We start from the raw sequence: 13,507 nt of genomic DNA on the forward strand, positions 1-13,507 counted from the left end.
AAAATACACTTGTATTGATATGATTTTATTGAAATTATAGGATAAAAAATATATTACATTTAGAAATTATTCGGTAATAAAAAAAAATATAAAAAATAGTAATAAGATATTTTCGTCTAATTTGAGTTCTTATTTTTTTGCGGGAAATTTGTCGGATGTAAACAACAGATTTTTTTTATATGTTTATGTTTAACTTTTCTGAAGGGGTAAGAGCCATGTATCATTTATATTTATAAATAGTTAGATATCTGATAGGATTTACTTTAAACATCCGTTTTTAATCTGTTCTACAGAATTAACTCCTCTTACGAATCTATCGTCATATTCGTACCTAGTTCCCTTCGTACTAAGTTTTTCTTAGCTTTACGGTAACTTAAGATAAGATAAGATAAGATTTATTTTGAGTCGGCAAGACATTTACAAATAACATAAGCTCTGAAGAGATTTTTTAACCGACTATATAACAAGTGTATGTTAACAAAAGTAAATAAGCTACAAGTAAGATAGTCTAAATAATGAGACCTCGGGTAGACCGATTTTACATTTTGATATTTTACTTTGTCTACCTAGAGGTCTCAACAAGAAACAATCAAAACTGTGGTGGAAACTGTCGTCGATTGAAATTACGATTTATCAGTAGTCACGATTTTTCTTTAGCCCAAACTGCTTACCTGTTGTTTTAAATCATATATAGTAAATAAAAAACATAAGGACAGGACATATTTATTAAGAATTTCTGTTGTAAAAAATTTAAACCTCTAACGTTTCAATCGTCTTCATGTAATGGCGGTCGGAGGCGTGACCAATGAAAACGCTTCGTGTAGTAATGTGTTTACCGGTGATCGGCCATTTTCCAATATGTAGTAATGTGACCAGTTCTATATTTTAGATATATTTTTATTATGAGAATCATTAAAATAACATTAAGTCATTATTTTATCAGAGTGCCCTTACCTTTCTACAGTTTATTACTTATCTAGAAATAATTATAGCTAAACATATGTGCATTTGATTTGGTCTGCTACTTCAAAAGATATTCCAGACAGAATTTGATATGGTAATAATTTAATTAGTAAGGTTAATTAGTATCAGAAAGTAATAAGCCACTGGAGTAGACAAGTACTGGTCAAGTTTTAATGTATGCATGTGTGATATGATTGGTTGAAATATGATGCATGTGTGATGTGATTGGTTGAAGTATGAAGTGGGCGTGAATGAAAATGTTGCAGAGTTTGGAGGGAAAGTTGAAAGAAGTCAGTTTAGAATTGGAGTTAGATTGAGGTTTTTGTTTTAGGCACCGGAAAGTCAAAATTAGTCAAAATTGATATTTTAATATTTTAGGCAAGAAATACTTTGGAAACTTTGAGAATGATAAATTATTATGTACTATGAATTGATAAAATGGAGTTATTGAAAAGTGATATAACATTATTATTTAGAATGGAATAAAAGAATATTAGAACTCTACCACTTGTTTAATAATAGCTAAATTCCCCGAGAAAAATGGACCCCGGTTATAGTACACTCATGTTAAACCTTGGCATTTTTTTAACTGCCATAGTTTGAATTTTTCTCAAAAAATCTCGGTAATATATACATCATTGAAAAGGAAAAATTAGAGGCTTTCTATGTATGTATTTCTTTTTTTTATCCATTGCATTATTATAACATAATTCCTGCACAACGGATTCCATTGGGTGTTACTTACGCAAAGAAGAGGACAGTGCTATCACATTCTTTACCTTTTCTGGTTTGTACTCGGAGGCGGATATCGACAAGTCAAAAAAATATAACGATATTCAACTCTCGAGTACAATTATTTGGACTACAAGTAAGAAGGATAATTTACAACATAAAATCTATGAGAAACATGCTAATCTTACCAAATTCGGTCTAAAACTACTTAAAAAGATGAATTAGTTACAAGTTGACCAAAAATATGGGGCAAAGGTGCCATAGTTAAGAAATATCTTAAAAAATCAGAATATCACTCAAATCCAGTGTACGAAATTCAGATCTGAATCCACTAGCCTGTTTGGGCTACCAGATAGGGAATTTTCCAAGCGTGACACCAATTTCACTAGCCCGAACTTTAACACCTTAAAATACTTAAGTTTTGCACCATATGACATTTTGTTTTACAGACATCTCTATGCATGTTTGAAGGAATTAAAAAGACATACGTTTGCTATGTTTTCGAAAAAATTTAACTCTAAATACTCCAGTCCAGATCAGCATAGCCAGAGTCCAAAAGCACCGGACATGACACTCCTTGCCAAACGAAATCTAAAATCTAACGCCGATTTTTTTAGGATCCGCACTCGCCAATTACTGTTACTCTGGCTGTTGGCAATTTGGAAGATGTCAAAATGAGTGCTGAATACACACACAAACGCTGATAGCATAATTTAAGCTCTGCCTACTTCAGGTACTTGTGAGATTTTCGCGAGAAGTGTGAAAGCTAATCAAATTATCTGTTACACTAGAGGTAATTGTATTCAGCCAGTTAGCGTTGCGGTTACGTCTTTGACACTTTGCGTTTCATTGTCAGCACATGAGAGTGCAAAAAAGAACAATAATTCTATAAGCGTTCCTCAGTCTGGAGGATGCGTGATGCCTTCTTAGCATTTATTAATGGAGATCATATGAAATCACAACGCTATACTCGTTTAATTAGCAAGAATTTTAATCAAATTAGGAAAATTCGGTAGCCTGGTCAGGCTTGTATCTGCGAAAAATCGGTAGCCCGAGCTGAAATTTGGTAGCCTCAGGCTATCGGACTACCGCGAATTTTCAACACTGCAAATCAGATTTGAAAGTGACCTGATTAGCATCTTTTTCATAGGGTAAATCAATAATCATTAAAATGAACATGATTAAATAACATAGGAATATAGATTTGTATTATGGTTAAAAATTTACTTTGTTTAATTAAGGCTTAAAATAAAATTAAGTTTGTTTGACCTTTACCGACCGACCCGAAAAAATTGCCCCGACTCAAATAATTTTATTGCATTCCAGAGAAAAAAAATATTTTTATTTTCTTATCAAAGGGAAAAACTTATTTTGGTGCTTTGCAACTGGCGATTATCTTATTTAACAAATGCGTACATAATTATGGCAAGTGAGAAAGCAACCCGCGGTCGGCTAGTAGAAATCGATAAAGCGGACTGTTTATCATCTCGTGTATTCCGAAAACGTGTCAACTATGCCGATAACGTTGCCTAAGGCCATAGGATGCAGACGACAATCAAACCGCTTATAACCGGAAGGCAATCTGACGAAAGGACATAATTTTACAAATCTAGTATCTAATTTACCCGCTAAACGTAAAGAAACCAAAACGTCATGCCGGTACTTTTCCATTCCACGAGCACGTGCGAGCTATCGTAATATCTAATTTCCATCACTCGACGTTACTTTTGTTTACACATACACAAAAAAAACAAAAAAAAAAACGCGCGTAGTGCATTCATTTTTTTGTTATTATCGCATCAATATTTTTTTAGCACCGCTTAAAATTACTTATTTCTTTCTAAGAGTAAATAAATGATAAATTCTATGGGCATAAAGTTCAGACTTTTGACCAGAAGGTACAAAAAAAAAAAAACAATAAAAAAATCTTAAATAATGAAAAAGCGTCAGCAATTTAAATACATGGCGTAAAACGACTTTTGGCAAACAGATTTATGTTAGTGCGGCAAAATAGCTCACAGAGGTAGGATATCCACAATTATCGTTTGACACATTTACTGTCAGTTTATACAGGCTATTGAATTCGCTTTAAGAAATTAAAGAAGAAACTTTTTTATTGATTAATTCAAAGAACCGAGGCGGTACAACATCAAACAGTGATGTGTTATATGGCGCGAAAACATGACGTAATTCCATGACAATCTCGGGCAACTGTAACGCTTTGATCTCCGCTTCAGATGCCGTGATACCTACACACTTCTTTTAGCTCTTTGAGGCGGGTGTTACTTGATGATGAAAACAAGGACAAGGACTAAGTTTATCAACAGATTAATTACCGATAATCGTTTACGCTTTTTATTACGCTTTCAACATTGGGTGGATTATGATAATTGTGTCCATATTTTTGGGACACTTTACAAAATAATCATTTTTCGGCAAATAAGTCTTGAGAAAGTGAAAATAACTAGTCCTAACATTTTTGGAAAATACGGTAAGGGCTAGACTGTGATTATTTTTACTACCGATGCAGTTATTATGGAGAGCAACTAGGTGGTGGTGATTACTAAAATACCCTGAAAGAAAAATGTCTGCTGTGAAAACGAAATTTAAGAAGAACAAATATGATTGATTACAAAGGAAACGTAATGTACATGAGATTATTATTTGTCTACTATGTGTTATATCTGAAAATTGCTTGTACATAATACTGCTTTCATAACAGTGACAGTATTACGGCATTTGACAGGCGAGTGGTGGGAAATTTGATTATCTGTGAAAATATATTATGAACTGACTTAATTGTTGATTTCAAAATGTCTTTAATCAGAGATTGTTTTGAAATGCATTTGTTCGAAGTGAGAAAATCTCAGTTTCCGAATTTCAAGAATTTGACACGAACGTAAATGTTTTGAAATATGACAAGCTAGATAGTTTTAATATTTTAATTTTGTAATGCCAGAACAAAGAGGTATAAAAATCTTATACTTCTTTTGCCAGGACAGTGGCATAATAAATGTCTGATGTCGGGGAAACCCAATCTTGTTTCTGTTCTTAGTAACATGACCAATACGTGCAAGTAGCTTAAAGCTAAAAAATGATCACTTTTGCTTGCATACCGCCATAACCGTTGTAAAAACCTTCTAAAACTCATAAAAAGCTATTGAATTAAGCATCAAACACTCGTTGAAAATAAGCTGTAGTGTGTTTAGATGCCAAATATTTTCCCGACTATATCGTTTTGTACTTTTAAGCGCAGATGTAGTGAAAACATTTTTGATATATATATATAAAGAAAAAGTATAGACATGAAAGATACTACTTTGCCTTATGTTCAAATTAAGTTTGTGCCCATATTGTGTGTGCATGAATAGGGCTAGGGGTTTATTACAAGCATACATTTAACAGAGCATCTTCCAAGATTATCTACAAGCAATAGGTATTAATAAATAGACTTCAATTTTTATTATTACTGAGACAACAAACATTAAAAAAAACTAAAATATAATAAAATTATTTACCTACCTACCTACCCACTGTAAAAATACTGGGTCGGTAAAGGTCAAACAAACTTAATTTTAATTTAGGCCTCATCAGTCAACCTTCGTACAGTCCCCATTTTACAAACCCCTTCCAGTGCCTCACTTTGTGTGAGTTTGCTAACTAAATATAAATTTGAATTAGGTAAATTTTTCAGCAAATGTTAAGCTTTATTTTGATACCGACCATTGATTACAAATTGCAGAAATAAAAAAGTTACAGGTAAAAAACCTCATTTTCTGTTCGGGTTTATCATCAGTACCAGTAGATATTCACACCTCCATGTGTGACATATTTTAACCTTTCAATAACTCAGATAATGTATTGTAGACTGGTGTCGATTTTTTTCGCTTACGAAAATGCGAATTGTTGTACATCCTGATAAGATTAGAAAACTATTCTGTAATTGTAAACAAAATGGATGAAAAAATGCTTTGCCAAGAGTTTTCGTCAAAAGTGAACTTTTGTCACTAAATTATTGTGATTTTCGTCACTGGCGAATGTTGACGAGCGAAAGCGCGAGCCCTGCTAGAGAATCGGAACCGGTTGTTTCTTTTATTGTACTGTACCTTTTTAGTTTAAATTTCAAGTTTATTCCGGCTTTCTCCGATTTCCGCATTAATTAGTACTAGTTTATATCATTCCAGTATGGTGGACAATAATAACATGCAAAAGAAAAAAAGTTTCGGCAGCTTTATATATAGAAATAAAATTCCGGTTCCCAAGCCTATGCACGGTACTTTGGCCAGAGAAAAAAGAAGTGAATTTCGGCAGCTTTATATATAGAAATAAAATTCCGGTTCCCTAGCCTATGCATGGTACTTTGGCCAGAGAACCGGTTCCGGACGAATAAGTTCGCTGTCTGGGGAATGGATTCCGGTTCCCTAGCCACTGCCAAAAAAGAAAGCTGATTTTACGCATGACAGACATTCCGATAATTTGCCTTATCTACAATAATAATAAAACACATTATTTTAGGGTGATGCCATCTCAGCTGTCAGTACCACAGCATGATGCAGGTGCAGGACTGTAAACAGTTAAGAAAGTTCATTTTTTTGGACTCTGCTGGTGATGTGTCAGAATGCCAAGAAACAACATTTATACAAGATAAACAGCATCTAGAGTCAGGTATGAATAGTACTACGTATACATGTTGTGGTTTCTTTGTTTTCAGTGTTCACAATATATGTCACAATAACACAAACATGTCTTAGGAAGTTTTCAGTTCTCTCTTGTATTAATACTCTCTTCTTCACAAAATGCAATCCCAACCTACTGCAGCCCAAAAATAAGATTTCTTTAGTTTTAGTGGTGTCATATGTAAGTTTCATCGTAATTTGGTAAAATATATTTAAATCATTTAGTAGAAGTTTGATTTATTGTTATATTGAATTACATAATTAAAGAAAAAAAGAAAATACATTTTTTGAAATTGATGCCTCTTTAGAAATATATGCTGTCCCTTTAGTTAGGGCGTTTGACAGGTGTGTTTATTGAGTGGTATACAGCAAAATTATGCCCCTTTTTCAACTTAAGAAATTTTGCTAAAGTTTTTTATGTACCGGTAATTAAGGTAGTATTAGGTGGAAGGGCTTTGAACAGTCAAAGGCACTGTCCTTAAACATGTTAAAGGCTTTTGTGAAGATACTCGGTATTTTAAAAAAGAGTGTTTTGCAGAATATGATTGAAGTTTTAGAAAGACATCCTTTTTTACCACACTGGACATTAACACACCTGACTGGTGTCTCATGTAATTGAAAATGTCTGAAGGAGATGTTCGTGATTGGTGAAAAAGAAAGTGTCTGAAGGAGATGATCGTGATTGGTAAAAAAAAAATCATGTCGTCTTAAGATCATTTTGTAAGTCCAAAAAGGGAAATACATACATGAAACTTTCTAGAGTCCACAGTAATGCTATCTTACTACATGTAATAGGTACATGTAATATAATTTATAGAAAACATAGACATATGAAATGATATCATATCTGATATGGGTCACCCTGTACATGTCTAAAGGCTGATGTTAAATTGAAGATTTTTCGTAACTCATAGCTGATGCTTTACATGTATGCTGCTTAGTTAAAATTCTTGTGAATGAATTCTTTCTAAATACGTGTGTATATTTCAGTTTTAGGTCAGAGTCCGGAAACATGGTTTGAAACGTTGACAGCTCGTCAGATACAGTGTAGGAAAACTAGCAGTGTGAAACCCCGATGGTCAGTGATAGACAGCCCAGCCAGTTCTAGCAGTGTAAAACCTAGATGGTCAGTGATAGACAGCCCAGCCAGTTCACCAACGGTCAGTCAGCTGATCCGTGGTCAGTTGGCAGGTAATCAGATATTACAAATTTAATTTTAGTATTATTGACATAGGGGTACACATTAACCAAAAGACAAAAAAGGCATATAATTTCCATACCTTGTTGCTGGTTTTGTATTTCTGTAGAAATGATATCCCAGACAAAGCCAGAACTCAACAAGTTGCAGAGATGTTTTTCAGTAGGTTTCTTAAAGTTGTTATCATGGCGAATGTCCTTGGACAGATCAGAATCTGGTCTTTGGGTATCAAACTTATTGTGTTTGTTCAGTAACTTGAATTTGTATTGATATATTGAAATGAAACTTGCGCTTAGGGTAGTTTTAAGTAAGACTAAGGTTATGATAAATTAATTGCTTAATTAACATCTCTGCCCTCTCCTATTTTCATGTCCCCTTAACCCTTTTAGTCAAAAAAGCTACAGAAATATAACATAGATAAATTTCTATGTGCATGAGAAAAAAACAGCATATAAAAATGAAAAATCACCATGTTGAAGTTGATATTTTACAATTCTAAATAAATCTCCCTGTTTTCTCATTGAAATATATTGCAAATGACACAATGTGATGACTGATTACAGTCTTAACAGGTTCTGGGCAGGATTTACATTCTAAAGAAAAAATTAATGTAACAAAATAGTGTGAAGAACATGTTTATAAAGTGTGTTAAAAAATTATTGACATCTAGTAAACATAAAGTTTTTGAATTTTATTTATTAGCTCGACTATTCGAAGAATAGTCTAGCTATTCTACTCACCTTGGCGTCGGCATCACATCTTGGTTAAGTTTTTGCATGCAAGTACATACAGCTATCATTCAAAGGCATATAGCTTTGAAACTTATTTTTTCTTTTTCTAAGTCAATTACCAACCTCACTGGGTCAAGTTCCTCACAAAGTGACCTTTAAAGTGAAATTAGTAGCAAACTGTGGTTAATCAAATTCTCTTTTAGTCTGAGCATGACCTGATAAGCATAATGGGATATTAAGAGTTTTATAGCTTTAAAACATTTGCGTAAAACTTTATCAGCCGTGCGTAAAAATTTTTACTGCATAGCTGGAAAGATAAAAGGCCAAGGATTCAGGAAATAATTGCATTAGTCTCATTCATAATGAGGAATTGGCACAGGAGGGTTTTGTAATATTTTATGATAACTGAAATAAGTTATGAAAGTTTAAGCAATAACTCAGATGGGTTATAAACTGCGATAACTTGAAACAGTTACACCCCTGACTGTTCATTATGGCCAAATTATGCCCCCTTTTGGACTTAGAAAATCCTGGTTAAAGTTTTGCGTGCAAGTACATACAGCTAATACTAAAAGGCATATAGATTTGAAAATTATTTTTAGCTCGACTATTCGAAGAATAGTCTAGCTATTCTACTCACCCTGGCGTCGGCGTCGGCGTCGGCGTCACACCTTGGTTAAGTTTTTGCATGCAAGTACATACAGCCATCAATGAAAGGCATTTAGCTTTGAAACTTATTTCTTCTTTTTCTAGGTCAATTACCAACCTCTCTGGGTCAAGTCCCATAACTCTGACATGTATTTTGAGCAAATTATGCCCCCTTTTGGACTTAGAAAATTTTGGTTAAAGTTTTACATGCAAGTTACTATCTCCAAAACTAATGCAGATATTGATTTGAAACTTCACATGTGTCTTCGGGGTTATAAAACTAGTTGATAGCAGCAAGTGCCATAACTCTGACTTCCATTTTGGCCAAATTATGCCCCCTTTTGGACTTAGAAAATTCTGGTTAAAGTTTTGCGTGCAAGTACATACAACTATTTCTAAAAGGCATATAGATTTAAAACTTATTTTTTCTTTTTCTAGATCAATTACCAACCTCACTGGGTCAAGTCCCATAACTCTGACATGTTTTTTGAGCAAATTATGCCCCCTTTTAGACTTAGAAAATTTTGGTTAAAGTTTTACATGCAAGTTACTATCTCCAAAACTAATGCAGATATTGATTTGAAACTTCACATGTGTCTTCGGGGTTATAAAACTAGTTGATAGCAGCAAGTGCCATAACTCTGACTTTCATTTTGGCCAAATTATGCCCCCTTTTAGACTTAGAAAATTCTGGTTAAAGTTTTGCGTGCAAGTACATACAACTATTTCTAAAAGGCATATAGATTTAAAACTTATTTTTTCTTTTTCTTGATCAATTACCAACCTCACTGGGTCAAGTCCCATAACTCTGACATGTTTTTTGAGCAAATTATGCCCCCTTTTAGACTTAGAAAATTTTGGTTAAAGTTTTACATGCAAGTTATTATCTCCAAAACTAATGCAGATATTGATTTGAAACTTCACATGTGTCTTCGGGGTTATAAAACTAGTTGATAGGATCAAGTCCCATAACTCTGACCTTCATTTTGGCCAAATTATGCCCCCTTTTGGACTTAGCAAATTCTGGTTAAAGTTTTGCATGCAAGTACATACAGTTATTACTAAAAGGCATATAGATTTGAAACTTATTTTTTCTTTTTCTAGATCAATTACCAACCTCACTGGATCAAGTCCCATAACTCTGGCATGTATTTTGGGCAAATTATGCCCCCTTTTGGACTTTGAAAATTCTGGTTAAAGTTTTACATGCAAGTTTCTATCTCCAAAACTAATGCAGATATTGAATTGAAACTTCTCATGTGCCTTCAGGGTTATAAATCTAGTTGATAGCAGCAAGTCCCATAACTGATATGCATTTTGGTCAAATTATTCCCCCTTTTGAACTTAAAACTCTTTTGATATTTAACTTTTTTGGGTAATATTTTCCTGCTTCTGGGTCAATATTTCGAATAGTCGAGCTTGGCTGTCTTACGGACAGCTCTTGTTTCTTTTTCTAGATCAATTACCAACCGCACTTGGTCAAGTCCAATAACTCTGACATGTATTTTGAGCAAATTATGCCCCCTTTTGGACTTAGAAAATTCTGGTTTCAGTTTTACAGGCAAGTTACTATCTCCATAACTAATGCAGATATTGAATTGAAACTTCACATGTGCCTTCGGGGTTATAAAACTAGTTGATAGCACCAAGTCCCATAACTCTATGCATTTTGGTCAAATAATGTCCCCTTTTGAACTTAAAACTCTTTTGATATTTAACCTTTTTGGGTAATATTTTCCTGCTTCTGGGACAATATTTCGAATAGTTGAGCTTTGCTTATGGACAGCCCTTGTTTATCATCCTCTGCAGTTGGATCCTCCCCAGCTGGTTTGAGACACAGCAGTCCTGCGCCATATTATGAAGAGAGTTTTAGGGCTCGGCGCAGCCTTGGAACTCCAAAGGCAGATGGCTGGGAGAAGCCCTTACTTGGGCTCAGGTCAGTAATGCTTGATATACATGTATGAATTATTTTCTAATTGGTATGTTATACATATAAATAGAATTTCTTGGCATACTCATTTGTTGGCTCAACTGTAGTATTTCTTGACCATGTTCCCTTGTTGGCTTGACAGTAGTATTTCTTGATATGCTCATTTGTTAGTGTAGTATTTCTTGACCATGCTTGCTCACTTATAAGCTTTACTGTAGTTCTTCTTGTCCTACTTGTTAGCTCGACTAGTATTTCTTGACCATACTTACTTGTTAGCTTAAATGTAGTATTTCTTGACCATACTTACTTGTTAGCTTAAATGTAGTATTTCTTGACCATACTTACTTGTTAGCTTAAATGTAGTATTTCTTGACCATACTTACTTGTTAGCTCACCTGTAGTATTTCTTGACCATACTTACTTGTTAGTTTGAATAGGTGAGAAATGTTGTACTGCCATGTTGGTAGACATCCTCCTCTGTATTGCAATTTGCTTAAGGTTTTAGCTGGACTATTCAAAGAATAGTGAGAGCTGTTTTACTCACCTGGGACTTTGCGTCATTGTCTGTCTTTCAACTTGGTTAAAGATTTGTATGTGAGTTAATATCTCAGTAGCAATAGCTTGTATTGGATTGAAACTTCACACAAGGAATCCTAGCCATCAAATCAATTGAAATAATAAAGTTAGATAACTCTTTGTTGAATTTGATAAAGGTTATAATAAAAATGGCCCTTTTTGACTTAGAAATTTTTGTTCAAGTTTTACATGTAACTGAATATCAGGCTGCATCTCAGTATAACCTATTGGTATCAGATAGATCACCTTCAGACTTAAAATCTTGTGAAACCACATTTTTGTCCTACAACCCACATAAATAACCCAGTTTAGTTCATACACAATTTTCTACAAACAGTTCACATTGATCCTTGTTTGAAAAAAATTAATTTCTGTGATTTTCTAGTCCTGGACCATCTCCAATTGGACAAAATGTATCAGTACTCACTCATCCCAGCTCTAGTGGTGTGTATAGCCTGGGAATGGACGATTCTACACTGTCATGGACAAACTCCTTAGCCACACCTCCAAGAGATGGCAGTGACATTGGTAAATATTTCTTCTTATCATCTTAATTGAACTTGAGTTTTTATTTCATCTTTAAAGGGTTTATTGGTGGAATTGTTGAGGGAAAGTTTATGTCTTAGTTATTATTATAGTAACACTTTTAAATTGTATCAAATTGGCATTATAGCAAAATAAAAGATAGATTTTTTCTTACTTTGATGTAGGGCATGTCCAGTTTTTCTGATTTTGCTCATCCTCCATTTCCAACTTTACTTATTTTTAACCACAGATGAAGTATGTTTGATGTTCATATAATTGATTGGACAATTTATTTCATGTTTTCTGGATTATCATGTATTCATAAGATAAGATTTACATTTATTTTGCATGACATTTCAGCGTTAGACACTAACTTATTTGAACAAGCTTCCCAAAGGAATCTCTACTTTTTAAATCTGGGGGTCCTCCTCAGGCTTTGGGATCCCTCATAATATGATATATAAAAACAATCACAACAGGTGTCTTATGAGAAGTTACGGTCGTGACCCCAGTGGGATTCGAACCCGCAACCTCTGTATTGAGTGGCTGACACCTTAACTCCTACAGAAGAATGTATCCAAACTGATATCAATTTACATGTTTGCCAATGTCAAGACAAGGTCTCGACTTTGGAGACACTTGTATCTTATAGATATAATCATTGTCAAGTCTGTTGTGACAACCACTAAAAATTATAATATCAAAAAAAAAAATTCTTGAAATTCTTGACTTCTCTTCATATATTTTAAAATATAAAATCTTAATATTACCTGGCATTTATATTTCCGATGATACAAAATTAATTGTAGTTTCTCTTTGAGGTTTGAAGATATAAAAGTGTTAAAGTAAGGGAATTATATTTTTAGGCATAAAATTCTGTTTTTGATTACTTTCACATTGAAATTCATATACAATTCCATTTTGATGTTTGAAAGTTTGATTTATAGTTAATAGACTTATCTTCCGAATCGGAATCGGTAAGTATTTATATAAAAAAAAACAACCATCAAACTGAATAACACTACAAAAATAACGGATCGTAAAACTTCTGAAAGTGCAAAAAGATCGCTGAGATCGAGACTCGTAACCGACTACAGTATTCTTGTGCTAAAAATTAAAATATTTTTAGATAATATTAAGAAATATTTTGATGATCAAACGTCGGTACATCACGGGTGACTTCCGCTGCAATTAACTCTTGGGGTGTCATAAAATATTTGGAAGCCGCGGACCTTCTGTTTTGATTAACACTTCCCATTATGTAAGGCAAAGAGCTATAAAAATAAATATATTTTATACTTCTTTGTGTAAGGCCATAAATTCCAAGCCATCGTAAACACAAATTGTTGTTCAGGGGAAATCTGCGTGTATCACGCGTGACCTTCATGACCTAACACATTTAAAAATACTTAGATGTTAAATGGTTGTTATTTTTAGATCGAGGAAAGTCCCGCGAACCGGTCAGTTGCAAGCAGTTTTCTCAGTAATTTTCCATGACGTAGCGTCGTGCACATGTAGGAAAAAAATC

General features: G+C 33.7%; 1 protein-coding gene across 1 annotated transcript in view; it reads left to right on the forward strand.

Annotated features, from left to right (window-relative positions):
* The first annotated feature begins 150 nt into the window (after positions 1-150).
* Positions 151-13,507, forward strand: part of LOC123565454 (uncharacterized) — a 61,726-nt gene continuing 48,369 nt past the window's right edge. The window contains exons 1-5 of the mRNA XM_053549079.1: positions 151-206; positions 6,211-6,360; positions 7,362-7,562; positions 10,758-10,884; positions 11,840-11,982. Of these exons, the coding sequence (XP_053405054.1) occupies positions 6,243-6,360; positions 7,362-7,562; positions 10,758-10,884; positions 11,840-11,982 (589 nt within the window). The 5' untranslated portion in view covers positions 151-206; positions 6,211-6,242. The remainder of the gene's footprint in view (positions 207-6,210; positions 6,361-7,361; positions 7,563-10,757; positions 10,885-11,839; positions 11,983-13,507) is intronic.

The sequence above is a fragment of the Mercenaria mercenaria genome, chromosome 8 (assembly GCF_021730395.1).
Source record: "Mercenaria mercenaria strain notata chromosome 8, MADL_Memer_1, whole genome shotgun sequence".
NCBI lineage: Eukaryota > Metazoa > Mollusca > Bivalvia > Venerida > Veneridae > Mercenaria > Mercenaria mercenaria.